Source organism: Scylla paramamosain, chromosome 7 (assembly GCF_035594125.1).
Source record: "Scylla paramamosain isolate STU-SP2022 chromosome 7, ASM3559412v1, whole genome shotgun sequence".
NCBI lineage: Eukaryota > Metazoa > Arthropoda > Malacostraca > Decapoda > Portunidae > Scylla > Scylla paramamosain.
This window is the reverse complement of record NC_087157.1, coordinates 30,133,418-30,148,115: the sequence shown is the minus strand read 5'-3', so window position 1 is coordinate 30,148,115 and position 14,698 is coordinate 30,133,418. Positions and strand designations below refer to the sequence as shown.

Sequence of the window (14,698 nt, the reverse complement as noted above, 5' to 3'; positions counted from 1 at the left end):
TTAAATAGCTGCTGTACTAAATGTAAATTAAACACAAATATCATGAAATAGGAAACAAGCTTAGTATACTCTTGGCAAGGTCCCAGAATTCACAAGTGGAGTTAGATCTAGAAAGATTTTAACATTTTCTATTGATAAAGGAATTGTTGGTTGATTGGAAATAAGTCTTGGCATGATTTCAGGCAGAAATATAAAATGCATGAGATTCAGGTGATAGAAGCTTCAAGTGTGGCTGCCTCTTTATCATGTATATGTAGCATGAAAATAGGCTGAGTTAAACCAAGGTTTGGAAAGTTTAGGGCGAAAGAAAATAGTGAGGAATGTACACCTCCATACCAACCACTATCATCTGTTATGTTCTCAGTGCAGAGATTGGTCCCTTGCTCAGAAGCAGCAGTCATTCCATGGAAAATCAGAATAACACTTCCTCACATCCCCCCAATTAGCAGAGACAAAATGCCAGAGGCACTTGTGCTTTGGGGGGATTCTGAGAAAGAACTAGAGCAACAGGACAAGATACAGATATGAGGTTGTGATCAGAGGAGCCCAGTGGAGAAGACAGAGTGACAGCATAAGCAGAAAGATTAGAGATTAGGAAAAGTTCAAGAATGTTGTTGTATCTCAAAGACAGTTAGGAATACAAGTTGGGTGTTTCACTCATTGCTTTAAATTGTGGAGGGTAGCAAAGTTAAAGGCTAGTTCACCAGGTCAGTTAGTGAAGGGAGAGGAAAGCCAAAGCTGAGGGTGAAAACTGAAGTCTCCAAGAATGGAGATTCTTGCAAAAGGGAAGAGTCAGGATGTGCTACACTTTGGAAGTTAGAATTTTTTATAGTTAGAGGAATTAGGTGAGAGGTATACAGCACAAATTAGTTTAGTTAAAGAATGACTGAAGTCAAATCCAGATGGTAGAAAATTCAGAAGATTCAAGAGTGTTGGCACAAGAGCAAGTTAGGTCATTGTTCACATAAAGGGAATCCTTGTTTTACACCAGTCATGACCTCTGCTGCTTCATGGTTATGATGCTGGCAGTGCTTGCCCATGTTTTATGTCCTGGATTATGACATTACAGTACTATAGCATTAGCATAAGTGAGTGACATACTGTAAGTGTTTACTGAATCTGGTTCCAATCTATGCTGAAAATCAGTTTACAATGTGGCATAGGAATGGAACTCCATCATAACTCAAGGACCCCTTATGATGATAGAGAAAATAGGAGTGAAGAGAGATGTACTGTCAGTTGTCTCAGACACTTGCATTTCAGTGAGGAAGAGATGACGTCTAGTAGAGAAGTGGTGTTTTACAGATTGAAAATTAGGTCTAAAGCTGTAAATATTGTAGAAGTTAATGAAGAAGAGGTTGAGGGGGAAATCAAGACAGTTAATTAGGGTCCCCAGGCTGACCTGGGGAGATTTATGGTCCCCTCCCCAGACAGGGATTCCAAGTGTCTCCTAGCTAACACATAATCACAGAAAGCATCACTAAATATAATTATAAATAACTTTTAACTTAGCTGTAGTTCAGGCCAGCTGGGATTGGTGGTGAGTTGGAGACAGTGTCACTGGTGTTCCAGGCCAGTGGCTGGTCATGTTTTTGTAGCTAAAGACAGCTTTCTTGAGATTATCCATTGGTTCCAAACTTCTAAGTTCTTCTTAACTTTGCAAATTTAACCAAGTAGAAGTGGTAGAGTGGCGAGAATATGTCTTAATAGGACTTGTTATGGTGGCTAGTGGCTGGCAACTGCTACCGAGGCAAGCAAACTCACTCCCTTGTGGGCTCCCAGCTCGCCATGTCAGAAACAAAAGCTATACGCCTTTTGTACACCTTACTTTTATTCAATTTAATAACTAATACTTAGTTTATACTAGATTAATCTTAATTACCCTTTAATATAACTTTACAATTTATATTCAAGTCACAACACAAACCAGTAATACATTGATATGCATGATACAAGTTGAAATTTCCACATCCTGGGGCCAGGCATTATCTGAATCTATATTCAGGTAATGTGACCACCTGAGATTAAATTCCTCCACCTCTCCCATGACCTTTAAGATGCTATTTGGGGTAGCCTGGTCTGCACCTCAGTATTTGTTCTCTCCCAAACCTGGGGCAACCCTCCTGGTCTACTGACCTCAACAAGGTTGATCAAGGTAGCCTTGTAAGAGTACTCCAGCAGAATTAATTTATTGTTCCAAGAGTTTTTTGTCCCCTTATCATAATTTTGGCTGTTCTAATGATACCATTCTCATCAGGATACAATTTTAATATCCTAGCTAAAGGCCAAACGGAACAACTCTTCTGTCTTTAATAATACAATGTCACCTTCCTTAACCCATACAGTGTTTAGTTTGCAGGATTTTTTAGTTGGTATTCCAACTCTGTAGAGGCATGTTAGCAGCTAACCAAATACAAAAAAGATTAAGAAGAGTAAATGTCTCAGTGACATCAAGAAATATAGTTTCATGTATTGAAGCACTGATCTCTGGAATAGTGTAAGTGAGGAGATGGTTACAGCTGTTAGTATAAGCAAATTTAAGGAGAAATTGGATAACTGCAGATATGGAGACAGGACTTATGAGTTTTAGCTTGAACCTTGTACAATACAACTAGGTAAATACACACACACTGACAACCCAGTCATATGCATCCCATCTCATGTATCTGATAATAACGACTGATGATGACAATGAAGTAATGAAGAGTGTTGATGATGCAGTTAATACAACTAATGAATTTAAGGCTCTCATTCAGAGGAGAGGAATGAGTGTGGAGGAAGGTGAGTCACTATAGAAATGATGGAATGGGGAAACAGTGCTTCAAAACCAACATTTATTTCACCCTCACACCCATTCCATTGAAGAATTAAAAAAGAATCTTTATTGGCTCTCCTGTCATCCTATTTTAACTTTCAGTATCTGATAATGACTGCACAAAATATTACCCTTATTAGGAAACAATTCTCCTTATGTAATTGCCTGAGTTCATGAAAAGGCTCCTCTGTAATGACCACAGGGTAAAGCTAATTCCAAATACGATACAGCACCAAGTTTGGTGATGTCAAGTTTGGCCAAACAAAGTTCAATGGTAGCTTAGAAATATTCCCATGATTTGAGCTTCACAAAAAAAAAAAAAAAAAAAAAAAAAAAAAAAAAAGAACTTTGGCAACTCATGACAAAACACACACACACACACACACACACACACACACACACACACACACACACACACACACACACACACACACACACACACACACACTTTTCAGTCTTGCAACCACGACCTCTAAAAGTTTCCAAATGGTAGTGTCAGCCTGATACATGTACAATACAAGTAAGCTGTAGGCATGCATGTGTGTTCAGTTGGTTCACTGTAAGTGCAGTGTTACAGTGGCATCACAACATGATTTAGATTTATAATTGGTGGAATTATATCTGGTGGAATTATTTCATATCATCTACCTGTGCAAGTGGAGCTGCATGTGGACTATGTGATAGTGAAAATGGAGATATGACCCATGGACCTGAAAAATCAGACAGTAGAAGGAAGATAAATCATAGCTACTGTAAAATGCATTGTATGGCTCAAACAAGCAAATAGTGATGGTGATGGTAAGGAGAGAAATGGATATGGTGTTAGAGGCAGTGGTGGAGCCCATTAACACCTTCAAAATCTTTAGATATCTCTATGATCTCAGCTTCAAAATCTTTAGATATCTCTATGATCCTTTCAGCCTGAAGGGTTGAAAGGTATCTCTGGAGAGTTTTATGTTTCAATGGACTGAGTGCATATGTTATACAGGGAGTCCTCGGTGTATGGCAGTCTCGACCTATGCTGTTTCGTAGTTACATAAGTACATTCTCTTTTTTTTTTTTTTTTTTTTTTTTTTTTTTTTTTTTTTCAGTGCTACACTTACACTATTCCAATACACTCATCCCTTATTTTTTTTCACTACACCACACACATACTACATTAAACAATTTTTGTTCTAAATTAAAGAAAGCAAACCAAAAAATATATGTATTACATTTTGATAGAGAAAAAAAAAAAAAAAAAAAAACATTTTAAAAATTCAAAGAACTGCTTGATAAATGTGGCAGAAGAATATGTTGTCATGCGGCGATAGACTGAGAAAGGAAGCACTAGTCAGCTTTGGTTGTGTGCCACTTTGGATTAGTATGTATTCACTCATTTTTATTTTATTTATTTATTTACTTTATTCTCTATTTATTTATTTTTATTTATTTATTTTTTTCCTCCTCCCTTCATTACAACTCCAAAGCATGAGGCACACTGATGGCAACAAGGGTTGGTTTATGTGGTTCAAGCCTTGTATTAATTTGCATAACCTTAAGGTGCATCCACACCATATGACTGTGATGCAATGCCTTCCCCTCCCCCCCCCCTCTATCTCTCTCTCTCTCTCTCTCTCTCTCTCTCTCTCTCTCTCTCTCTCTCTCTCTCTCTCTCTCTCTCTCTCTCTCTCTCTCTCTCTCTCTCTCTCTCTCTCTCTCTCTCTCTCTCTCTCCAAATTCTGTTTATGCTGCTGCTTAGGAACAGAACTCCAGTGTAACCAAAGGTTCCACTGTATATGTATAAATGATATCACTGTGTATGGCAGCAGCAGTGGGATGATTGGTACTATCCCTGCAGGCGGCGGTGTCGGTGGCAAGCTTAGTACTATCACTGCGAGTGATGGCAGCATTAGCATGCTTGATACTGTCACTGGGTGGTGGTGTCAGTGGCAAGCTTAGTACTATCACTGTGGGTAGTGGGGCTGACAGTGGCAGTGGCAGCATGCCTGGTGGCAGCAGTGGCAACGTGCTCAATAGTATTACTGCAGGTGGCAAGCATTTTAAGCAATGAATATTTTTCCCTCAAATTGTCTTAAAGCTTATGATGTGCATTATACACTGGACCACGTTATAGGCTGCAAAATACAGTACATGCAATTTTTCTTTACTTGAACAAAAATTTTGGAGCTCAAGGGTATTCTTAAGTGGGGCCCCTAGTTCTACACAGATTTTCCTTATCCACAGGTGTATCTGTTACCTAATCCCCATGGATAACAAAGGATGACTGTACATTAAAGGGTTTTTTTCTAAGCTATATTGTACATTAAAGGGTTTTTTTTCTAAGCTAGTACTTTTCTCTTCCAGGAATGAGAACTTATTCTAAGCTAGTGATGAAAAGTGGGGTCAGGGCAGAGACAACTTCTTCATCTAGTCTCTTCCTCCTACTTCTGTTGCTGCTGGTATTACCTGCCCTGGGTTTGCTGGCTTATTTCAGGTGAGATGTGGCCTCCTGAAAGCAGGCTATTACTTTGAAGTTAAGAACAAATGTCTTTGTATTCATTTGCATTGGAAATTTGCTTCAACAATCACTAAAGTGAGTAAATGAAGAGTTGACTAAATGTAGCTGTTAACAGTTTTCATGATTATAAAAGCATGCATGGCATTCTTTAACTCTTTAAAAAATATTAAAAAGTTTGTTCCCAGAAATGCTCCAACACTAATGTGCTTTTAATTACTGATGAATTAATAGTCATATCATTGAAGATGTATCATACTTTAATGATAAATGCTGAGCCCATGTAATGCCCCCATTTGGTGCTTCATAGAAACTAAGGAATTGATCTGAAGGCAAGATACTTTTAGCTACAAGAAGCCTTTGCTAGCTGGGGATTGAATCCTAGACCAGAATAGAAGGATAGTACCTTAGATGCTTGGACCATAACAGTCGTCAGGTTCTAAGATCACTTTGAGACCTTTGTGCTCCAGGTCACTACATCCATTCCAAGCAAATTTTCACTCATAAGAAGTTTGTTTTTCCTATTAACTTGAAGTAATGTTCACACAGCTATTTCACTAAAGAACACAATCATATTTAACAAACATTGGTAATGCCTTGTCTCTTCCAAGTAATAGTTAGTGTCCTGTACCATTTCAAGTGCCAATTTTAGTATGCTTTTTTTTTTTTTTTTCTCTCTCTCTCTCTCTCTCAGTAATGTACCCATGACTGAATTTTTCATTAGAACCTGCTTATCCTAGTGAATTTCCATGTTTAAGTGGTGATGAGGATTCATGGGTACATTACTGATTTGTGTCTTAGGGGCAATTGGATTTCCATGGATGACTAGCAAGTGAAACCAAGTGTACCTTAACAGTGGACAAGTCCAGTTTTAGATAGCACTCAGAGCACTCATCTGACTGAACACTTGGTTCTTGATTAATGTTATGGCTTGATTGATAAAGCCATGGATAGTGATCTCTTCTAAGATACTGTTTATGTACCAGTTTCATCACTGCTTTTTCAGCCTATCAATGAATGTGGCAAACAGTTAATATGATTCTTTGAACACATGATAGAAATTTGGTGCAAGATTATCCACCTACAACAAAGAGGCAAACAAAGCACAGTCAATTCTATGACAGTAATAAGCAAAGTAACAGTTGTTGTTGGAGGTAAAATAGTAATTATCCATTTGCCATCCTTCTTGTCATCACATTTTACAAATAAAGAAATCAGCTTGTAACTTGAAATTCAAGTAGCATGTCATATCATGTAGTAATTCCAACAAGGATTATTGGTCAGTTGACTGGCCTGTACTCCAGGACTGAGTGCTGTCATGTGTGGGGGAGGGGATCTGTCCAGCTTCTTTCCCATGACTATGGCAGTCAGGCAGGGATACATCCTATCCTATCACTTTTTAACACTTGTATGTACTGGGCATTGGGTGGAGTCGTGGACCAAAGTCACTGTACAGCATTCATCACCAATACCAAGATCACTGATCTTGTTTCTGCTGATTATGCAGTATTCTTTGCAGTTACTGGAGATTCTAGTGATGGCTCTTGAGAAACTGAAGAAGAAAGCAAAGCCCTTGGGAATTAAGGTCTCCCGGCTCAAAACCAAGATCCAGATGTTTGGATGTTTAGCAGATGGCACAGTATAATCTGCCATGCATATGACAAAGGCATTGAAATCTCTGAAAATGTTATATCATTTGGTAGCATTGTCCATAACAAGGGTGGACCATGTCATTCAGTCTTGCAGTGGACTAGCTAGACCCATGGTGCTATGGATCTGCTAAACGTGAGCATATGGTGTTGTCAGTACCTGTGCTGCCAGACTAAGATCTTCAAGTCACTTGTGTTCCTCTATGGATGTGAGACATGGACACCAAATACTGACTTTAAGAGGTTAATCCATGCTTTTGTAATAGGTGCCCTGGCAGAATCATGGGGTATCACTGGGATAGCTTTGTGTCAAACTAAAGATTGTTCTACAAGACCCAATTGAGACCTTGAGACCCAATTGGTTGGTCATTGCCAATAAATCTGCACAGATCCCAGATAAACAGATTTTATTTTGCTTTGTACAAGACCTGGCTTACCCATGAAAGCAGTTAATATAAAACATGTTTTTTGTTGCAGACTTCATGTGAAGCCAGCAAGCAATGACTGGAATCCTAAGTTTAATCCAGGTATGTAGATGCATGCACAATTAGGCCCATTTTCACAAGGTATCTGTTATTTTTTTTTTTTTTTTTTTTTTTTTTTTTTTTTTTTTTTTTTTTTTTTTCAGTCCATGTGCACTGTTCAGAGATTTGTGATCAGTAACACTGCAGCATGTGTTTTATGTACATGTATAGTAGAACCTTGGTTTTTTAACTTAATTTGTTCTTGAATACCATTCAGAATCCAAAATGTTTGAAAACCAAAAACTATTTTCCCCTTAGGAATCAGTGTAAAATAGATTAGTCTGTTCTCAGACACCTATCCACCATGTCTTAGCAGGTAATGATCGATGCTCCTACTGCTAGATACTGCTTCACAACATCTTCAGCTTAGAAATTTCTTATCCAGAAAGGATGTATTAAATGATCTTAGTGACACCGAACTCATCAAAAGATATTGTCTAGACTGTGCAGGCATTCTCTTTGTCACTGATCAAGTGAGGGAAGCCTTACAGAGTAACACAAAGAGGAGCAACCCAGTCACTGCCAAAATGAAGGTGACATAACACTTAGACAACTTGCTACTGGGAAGAGCTTCTGGAAAAACACAGTTATGCAGTAATGATGACATTGTGGGTCATAGAGAGAGGCACAGGAGGCTCAGGATTACTCCTGAGAGACAAACCTTGTTTGTTTACATTGGAGTTCTTCATCAGGATCACATTTAACTTATTTAAAAGATTGAATTATTGTCTTACCCTCTGTGTCTCTTCTCCAAATATATGTAAAAACAAAGGAAATATTATAGAAACTATAAAGTAGTAATAAATGGCAATTTTTGTTATGTCTTGTTGTATTTAAAATCGTGACTTTGTTTGAAAACTGAATTATGGTACAGCAAATGAAGCAATCAATCAAGCTAATGCTTGAAGTATTTGAATACTTGTCAGCCACATGCATTGGGAGATGAGGGAATGGTTTGTGGTGTCACTTTATTTCATAAGACAGTCATTGCTGTGTTGACACTAATTCGTACATGAGTCAGAGGAAGGACTTGAGTAACTTAGCTTAGTTGACAGGAGTGTCACCAACTAATTATTCATTCATTACACATTCCTTAGGAATTGAGTAATGATAGTGACAGCACTGTATTGGTTTAGAATATAGAATATGGCAGTATAGAGAAAAGACTGAATGTATTTGAGATAAAACGTCTGAGGAACATGTATGGATTAACATACAGACTGAATGAGCAGTGAGGAAATAAAAAAAAAAAATTGGTGCCATAAGAGAGCTGGGTGATCAGGCAGATCAGAGAGTTTTAAGTTTGTTTGGGCATGTGGAGTAAAAAGGAGAAGAGTGAACAGTTATGAAGATAGCTGGGTTTGATATGAGAGATATAAGGCTAAAAAGAAGACAATGAATGGAAAGAATGGACATTTTTAAAAAGCTCTTGAGATGCAAGAGGGATGTCTGTGGAGCAAAGAAGAATGATTGTTTGTAATAAGGATAAATGGACCACACTTTTGAAAGTACATTAGAAATGCAAGCTTGAGGTCTTTGATGAGGGTTCCCCTACATCTGTTCTCAACTGCCCAGGATTTTTTTTGAAAGAGAGGCACTGGCCAAGAGCAAAAAAAAAAAAAAAATGTCCACTGAGGTGCCTGTCCCCAGAATAAAAAGCAGTAGTCAAAAATTACAGGATAAGTGTCTTGGAAAGGGAACTGGCCTGCTTTGATGTGCAGTATTAGTAAACCATCTCAATTCTGATCTAGATGAAGAGATTGCTGATTAATATTCTCTCTGTCCTAAGTCTCTCTTCACTACAATGTTGCATCTCTTGCTATCTTCTACTACTATTTTCATGCGAACTGCTCTTTTGATCTTGCTAACTGTATGCTTCCTATCCTCCCATAGCCTCACTGCACAAGACTTTCTAGTTCTTCTCACTCCTTTTCTGTCCATCCCAAATGAAAAAGTTAATGCAACCTGATTGTACCGCTAAATACAATAAATTCTGAGTTTCAATAATAAAATAGTAAGTGTTGCCTTATCCCTTTTCTATTTTCTATTTTTTTTCTTCTTATTCTTCTTCTTCATCTTATGCATGAGGGATGTTGGCCAAGGACAACAAGATTTATGTATATTAAAAAAGGACCATTAAGTTGTCATTCCCTAAAGAAAAAGAGCTAAAAAGATTAATCAATGTTAGAGAAGTGTCTTGAGACCTCCCACTTTAAAGAATTCAAGTCATAGGAAAGGGAAAATACAGAAGGAGGTAGGAAGTCCCAGAGTTTACCAGTAAAGGGGATGGAAGATTGTGAATACTGGTTTACTGTTGCATTATGGAGGTGGTGAGGAGTGAAAGAAAAAAGAAAGTTGTGGAGATAGGCTGCAACAGGAAGGGAGGCATACAGTTAGCAAGATAAGAAGAGCAGCTAGCATGAAAATTATCTGTTGAAGATAGCAAGAGATGCAACATTACAGCAAAGAGAAGGAAGCCAAAGACAGTCAATTGGAAGAGAGAAATTGATAAGGTGAAATGCTTTTGAATCTATCCTGTTTAGCAGAGCAATATAAGTGGATCCCTCCCCATGTATGTAAAAGCATACTCCATACATAGATGAATAATGTCCCTATACAGAGTTATCATTTAGGGGTGAAAAAAACTAAAATCATAGAAGCTGTTTTAGCTTGAATGAGATCTTATTATTAACAGTGATAGATATTCCTGAAGCATATTGCATACACAGTTTCAGATAGGTAGGATGCTAAAGTACAATAATGCGACCAGTATCAACTACTAGTATCCAGTTTCCTCAGTCATGAATACTTCTTGCATGGACCACTTTCTCATCTAGATTATTCCAGACTGATATGCTTCTCTGGGGAAAGCTGTGCTTCTTAATGCATTTCCTACAAATGATCATATTCAGTTTTCTTTTGTGTTCCTTTTGTTCCACTTTTAGGAATTTTCTCCATCTGTTTTGTTCTACTCCCTTCATCACTCTGAACACTAAAATTAAGTTTTATTATTTCCCTTTTAATTTCCAGACTAGACGGTCTCTTCATATGATAGGTTTCTCAAATTAGCTACCACTTTGGTTGCTATTCTCTATATTCTTTCCAGTTTCCTTATACATTTTTTTCTCATGAGGTTACCACCCAACATATACTCAAGTCTTGGATGTATTTTTGTATAATTTATCTTCCTCTCTCTTCATCCAGAAAATAATCACCATCATATAACAGCTTGAGAGTTTCCTCTCATTTTGTTTATGTTTCTGTGGTAATAAGCTGATCAAGAATATCACTCCTGGCTCCTTTTTTCCTATAGCTTTACTGATAATTTTATTTCTCATCCTATAATCATACATACACTTTCTGCTGCCTTTGCCAGACTTCATCTTTTTGGATTTTTGAAGATTAAATTCAGGTTGCTATCTACAACTCCATTTCCGTGTCCTGTCATTGTCACAGTCTTCATAGATTTTCACCTTCCTTAATAGTTTCTTTTATGTAGAGTGAGAAGACTAGAAACTTCTTCCTCTGTATTGATATTTCTAAAGCAAGACAATTCATGACATGTTGTCATTAGCCTTTTTTTCAGGAGGATCTTGCCTGTTTCATAGATATATATATATATATATACAATATATATTTTATTGTTATATGGGAGCAAAACTGCTGTGTGCTCACTTGTGGATGGTCTGGATGTTGGAACTGTTCTGCTTAGGTTCATATTAATACTTCTTACAAAATATGTGAGCTGAGGCTGAAACAATGCGAAATTAACCAGTTATTTAAATTTCTGACTGATTATTAGCTGAACATGCTAACCACTAGGTTGTCAAGATGTTAAAATAGGTAATTTATTGAAATTACATTTAATATTGTGTTCTTTACAGGAGTAAGTCAAGAAGTTTTGATGCAGCCACGTGAGACAAGTAATGTAACTCCTAACCATAGGCTAGATATTGAAATTCCGGACCAAATAAAAGAGGTTTGTTATTCCAAAGTACGGTATTGTCTTGGCATTTTCATTTTTCTTTATTTCCTCATCTATTATTTCCAGAAATTGTAAAGTAACAAACTTATTTTACACAAGTGCTTATTTCATTTATAATTTGGCTTTTACATTTATATTATATACTTCATGATACTTTTAATCTATTACATTTTAAATTAAAAAAGTGTGAAAGAGAAATATGAGAGGATATTATTAATGGCAACACAGATTGAAGAAGTTCAGAAATAAGGGCAGCAAAATCAGTGGAACAGTAAGATACTGGATTCAGTGTAGGATTTTGCTTTAACACAATATACATGTCACACAAAATATACAAGTAATAGGAATTAATGAACCATCAGTGTAGACTGTAGGACATGTCTACTAGAAATGATTGATTAAAGTTGAACTGAAAATGTAAGATACAGAATACTCTTAGACTTAGAAAATATGTAACCCAATCAAGATAAAAGAGGATTAGGTATTTGTATATTATGATACACAGGAAGTTAGACAAACTTTATAAGCAGGTCAACTTGTAAAAAAAGGCAAACAAGTACAGTGAATCAAAAGTATTCCAGTAAACATTAATTGGGGAATAATACGAACTGATAATAATAAATAGTACTATACAGGGAGTCCTCAGTATACGATGGTCTCAACTTCCATCATTTCTTGGGTACAGTGATAGCAGTGCTTGTCCTTGTACATTCCCTTTTGCTGCTTTCTCTCTCTCTCTCTCTCTCTCTCTCTCTCTCTCTCTCTCTCTCTCTCTCTCTCTCTCTCTCTCTCTCTCTCTCTCTCTCTCTCTCCCCTTCCTTCCTTCCTTCCTTCCTTCCTTCCTTCCTTCCTTCCTTCCTTCCTTCCTTCCTTAATTCCTTCCTTCCTTCCTCTCCTCTTCTCTCTCTCTCTCCAGTGATACACTTACATTGAGGGTACCAGCATGCCCTCCAATACACTCATCTGCTTTTTACATTACACAACACACATACTATACCAAGCACAATCTTTTTCTAAATTGAATAAAGAATGCAAACAAAAAAAATATGTACAATAAATCCTCAGTATATCAATCTAATTAGGAGGAAACCACTGGCAATAAAGGCGAAAATTAGAAAGAAAAGGTGGTCAAATTCCCCCTCCCACACCAAACTTCATTTGGTATGTGAGGGGGAAGCTTTCTATACAAAAATGAACCTCAAATAATATAAATTTTGATAATTCATGTATGGGATATAAATTATATAGCATATACTTTATTTTGGCAGAAATAACAAATCTTAAGGAAAATGTTTTTACTATTTTCAAGTAAACAAAGATACCTTGCGAACAAACAGACAAGTAAACAAAATTACACACATACTATGAATACATACATACATACATACATACATACATACATACATATATATATATATATATATATATATATATATATATATATATATATATATATATATATATATATATAAGTGCAACAATCTTCCACTTCAACTGCTGCTTAGAGACCAAGGCAGTGTGGGGTGTGGTATGCCCTCAACATCACCACCACCACCACCACCCACACCCACCCACCCACCCTCCCTCCCTCCCTCCCTCCCACCACTGACTGAATGTTCTGCTTCATTTACAAACTTTCTTTGATAAATCAGATAGATGGTCGGTAGGTCATATTATGTTTGATAAATGTGAAATACATTATAATTGGGTTCAATATAAGAACATAAGAACATAAGAAATAAGGGAAGCTGCAAAAAGCAACCAGGCTTACATGTGGCAGTCCCTGTATGAAATATACCTACCTATTTACACCTATTATCCTCATCCATAAACCCGTCTAATCTTCTCTTAAAGCTCCCTAATGTTCTACCACCAACAACATGATTACTGAGTCCATTCCACTCATCTACCATTCTATTTGAGAGCCGATTTCTTTGTATCTCCTTCCTAAACCTAAATTTTTCAAGCTTGAACCCATTATTTCTTGTTCTACCCTGGTTGCTGATCCTAAGAATTTTGCTTACATCTCCCTTATTAAAAACCCTTATACCACTTAAAGACTTCTATCAGGTCCCCTCTTAACCTTTATCTCTCTAAAGAATGTAAATTTAACAGCTTCAATCTCACCTTGTAAGGAATACTCCTCATTCCCTGTATCCTTTTAGTCATTCTCTGTACTGATTCTAATAGACCTATATCTTTCCTGTAATGTGGGACCAGAACTGCACAGCGTAGTCTAGATGAGGTCTGACCAGCGCCAAGTATAACTTTAATATTACTTCTGGTCTTCTACTTTTAACACTCCTAAAAATTAATCCTAATACCCTATTTGCCCTGTTTCTGGCCTCTATGCATTATTTTCCTAGATGGAGTTCAGAGCTAACTACAACTCCTAAATCTTTTTCGTACCCTGTACCTACCAGAGTTTCATTGTTTAATGTGTACCTATTGTGTGGGTTTCCTCTACCTACACCAAGTACTTTGCATTTGTTGATATTAAATTGCATTTGCCATCTGTCCATCCATTCATTCATCCTATCTAAATCTGCCTGCAAAGCAATGGCATCTGATTCTGACCTAATTAATCTACCTGTCTTTGTGTCATCCGCAAATTTACTAACATCACTACTAATTCCAATATCAAAGTCTTTGATATATATTAGAAATAACAATGGCCCTAATACTAATTACATGACCCCACTCGGATTTCAAGCCATTTATTACAACACTTTGTTGCCTGTCACTAAGCCATGACCCAGTCCAGCCTAACACCTTCCCATCTGTCCCATGTGCCCAAACCTTTCTCAGGAGCCTTTGATGAGGTACTTTGTCAAATGCTTTTACTAAAGTCTAAAATGCTTTATTGAAGTCACAAATGCTTACTAAAGTCAAATATAATGAGGATTTACTGTATAACATCTTTATTTTGTTTTGTTTATTAGATTTGGTTACCTCCCACTATTGCTTTCTTTGAATCAGTTTTCGTCCCTCACCCTTTAACTCTTCATTTTGCATAAAAAGATAAATAAATAAAAAATTATGTCAAGAATTTATTGGTGAGGGTGGTGGAGGAACACATCATTATGCAGCGATAGACCAAGGAAGGAAGTGTTGGCCAACAGGGAAAGTAGTATAGCAAATGCCAACTTAACCCACAAGCTAAGAAAGAACTACTTAGCTATGTCCCAGGGAGTGCAGACAGTACAGATGACACAGAGAGATGAGGGT

At 37.0% G+C, this 14,698-nt stretch overlaps 1 protein-coding gene across 12 annotated transcripts in view; it reads left to right on the top strand.

The window, feature by feature from the left end:
• The window catches only part of LOC135102341 (receptor-type tyrosine-protein phosphatase U-like), a 158,066-nt gene that overhangs the window by 104,035 nt on the left and 39,333 nt on the right, over positions 1–14,698 (top strand). For 9 of the 12 annotated variants that reach the window (XR_010269620.1, XM_064007427.1, XM_064007426.1 and 6 more), the window contains 3 exons: positions 5,162–5,291; positions 7,439–7,488; positions 11,370–11,464. Coding sequence is in view for 11 of the 12 variants with exons in the window: in XM_064007427.1 (XP_063863497.1) it covers positions 5,162–5,291; positions 7,439–7,488; positions 11,370–11,464 (275 nt within the window). In the remaining variant the exon portion in view is untranslated. The remainder of the gene's footprint in view (positions 1–5,161; positions 5,292–7,438; positions 7,489–11,369; positions 11,465–14,698) is intronic. The other 3 variants (XM_064007435.1, XM_064007434.1, XM_064007433.1) reach the window with 1 other exon arrangement.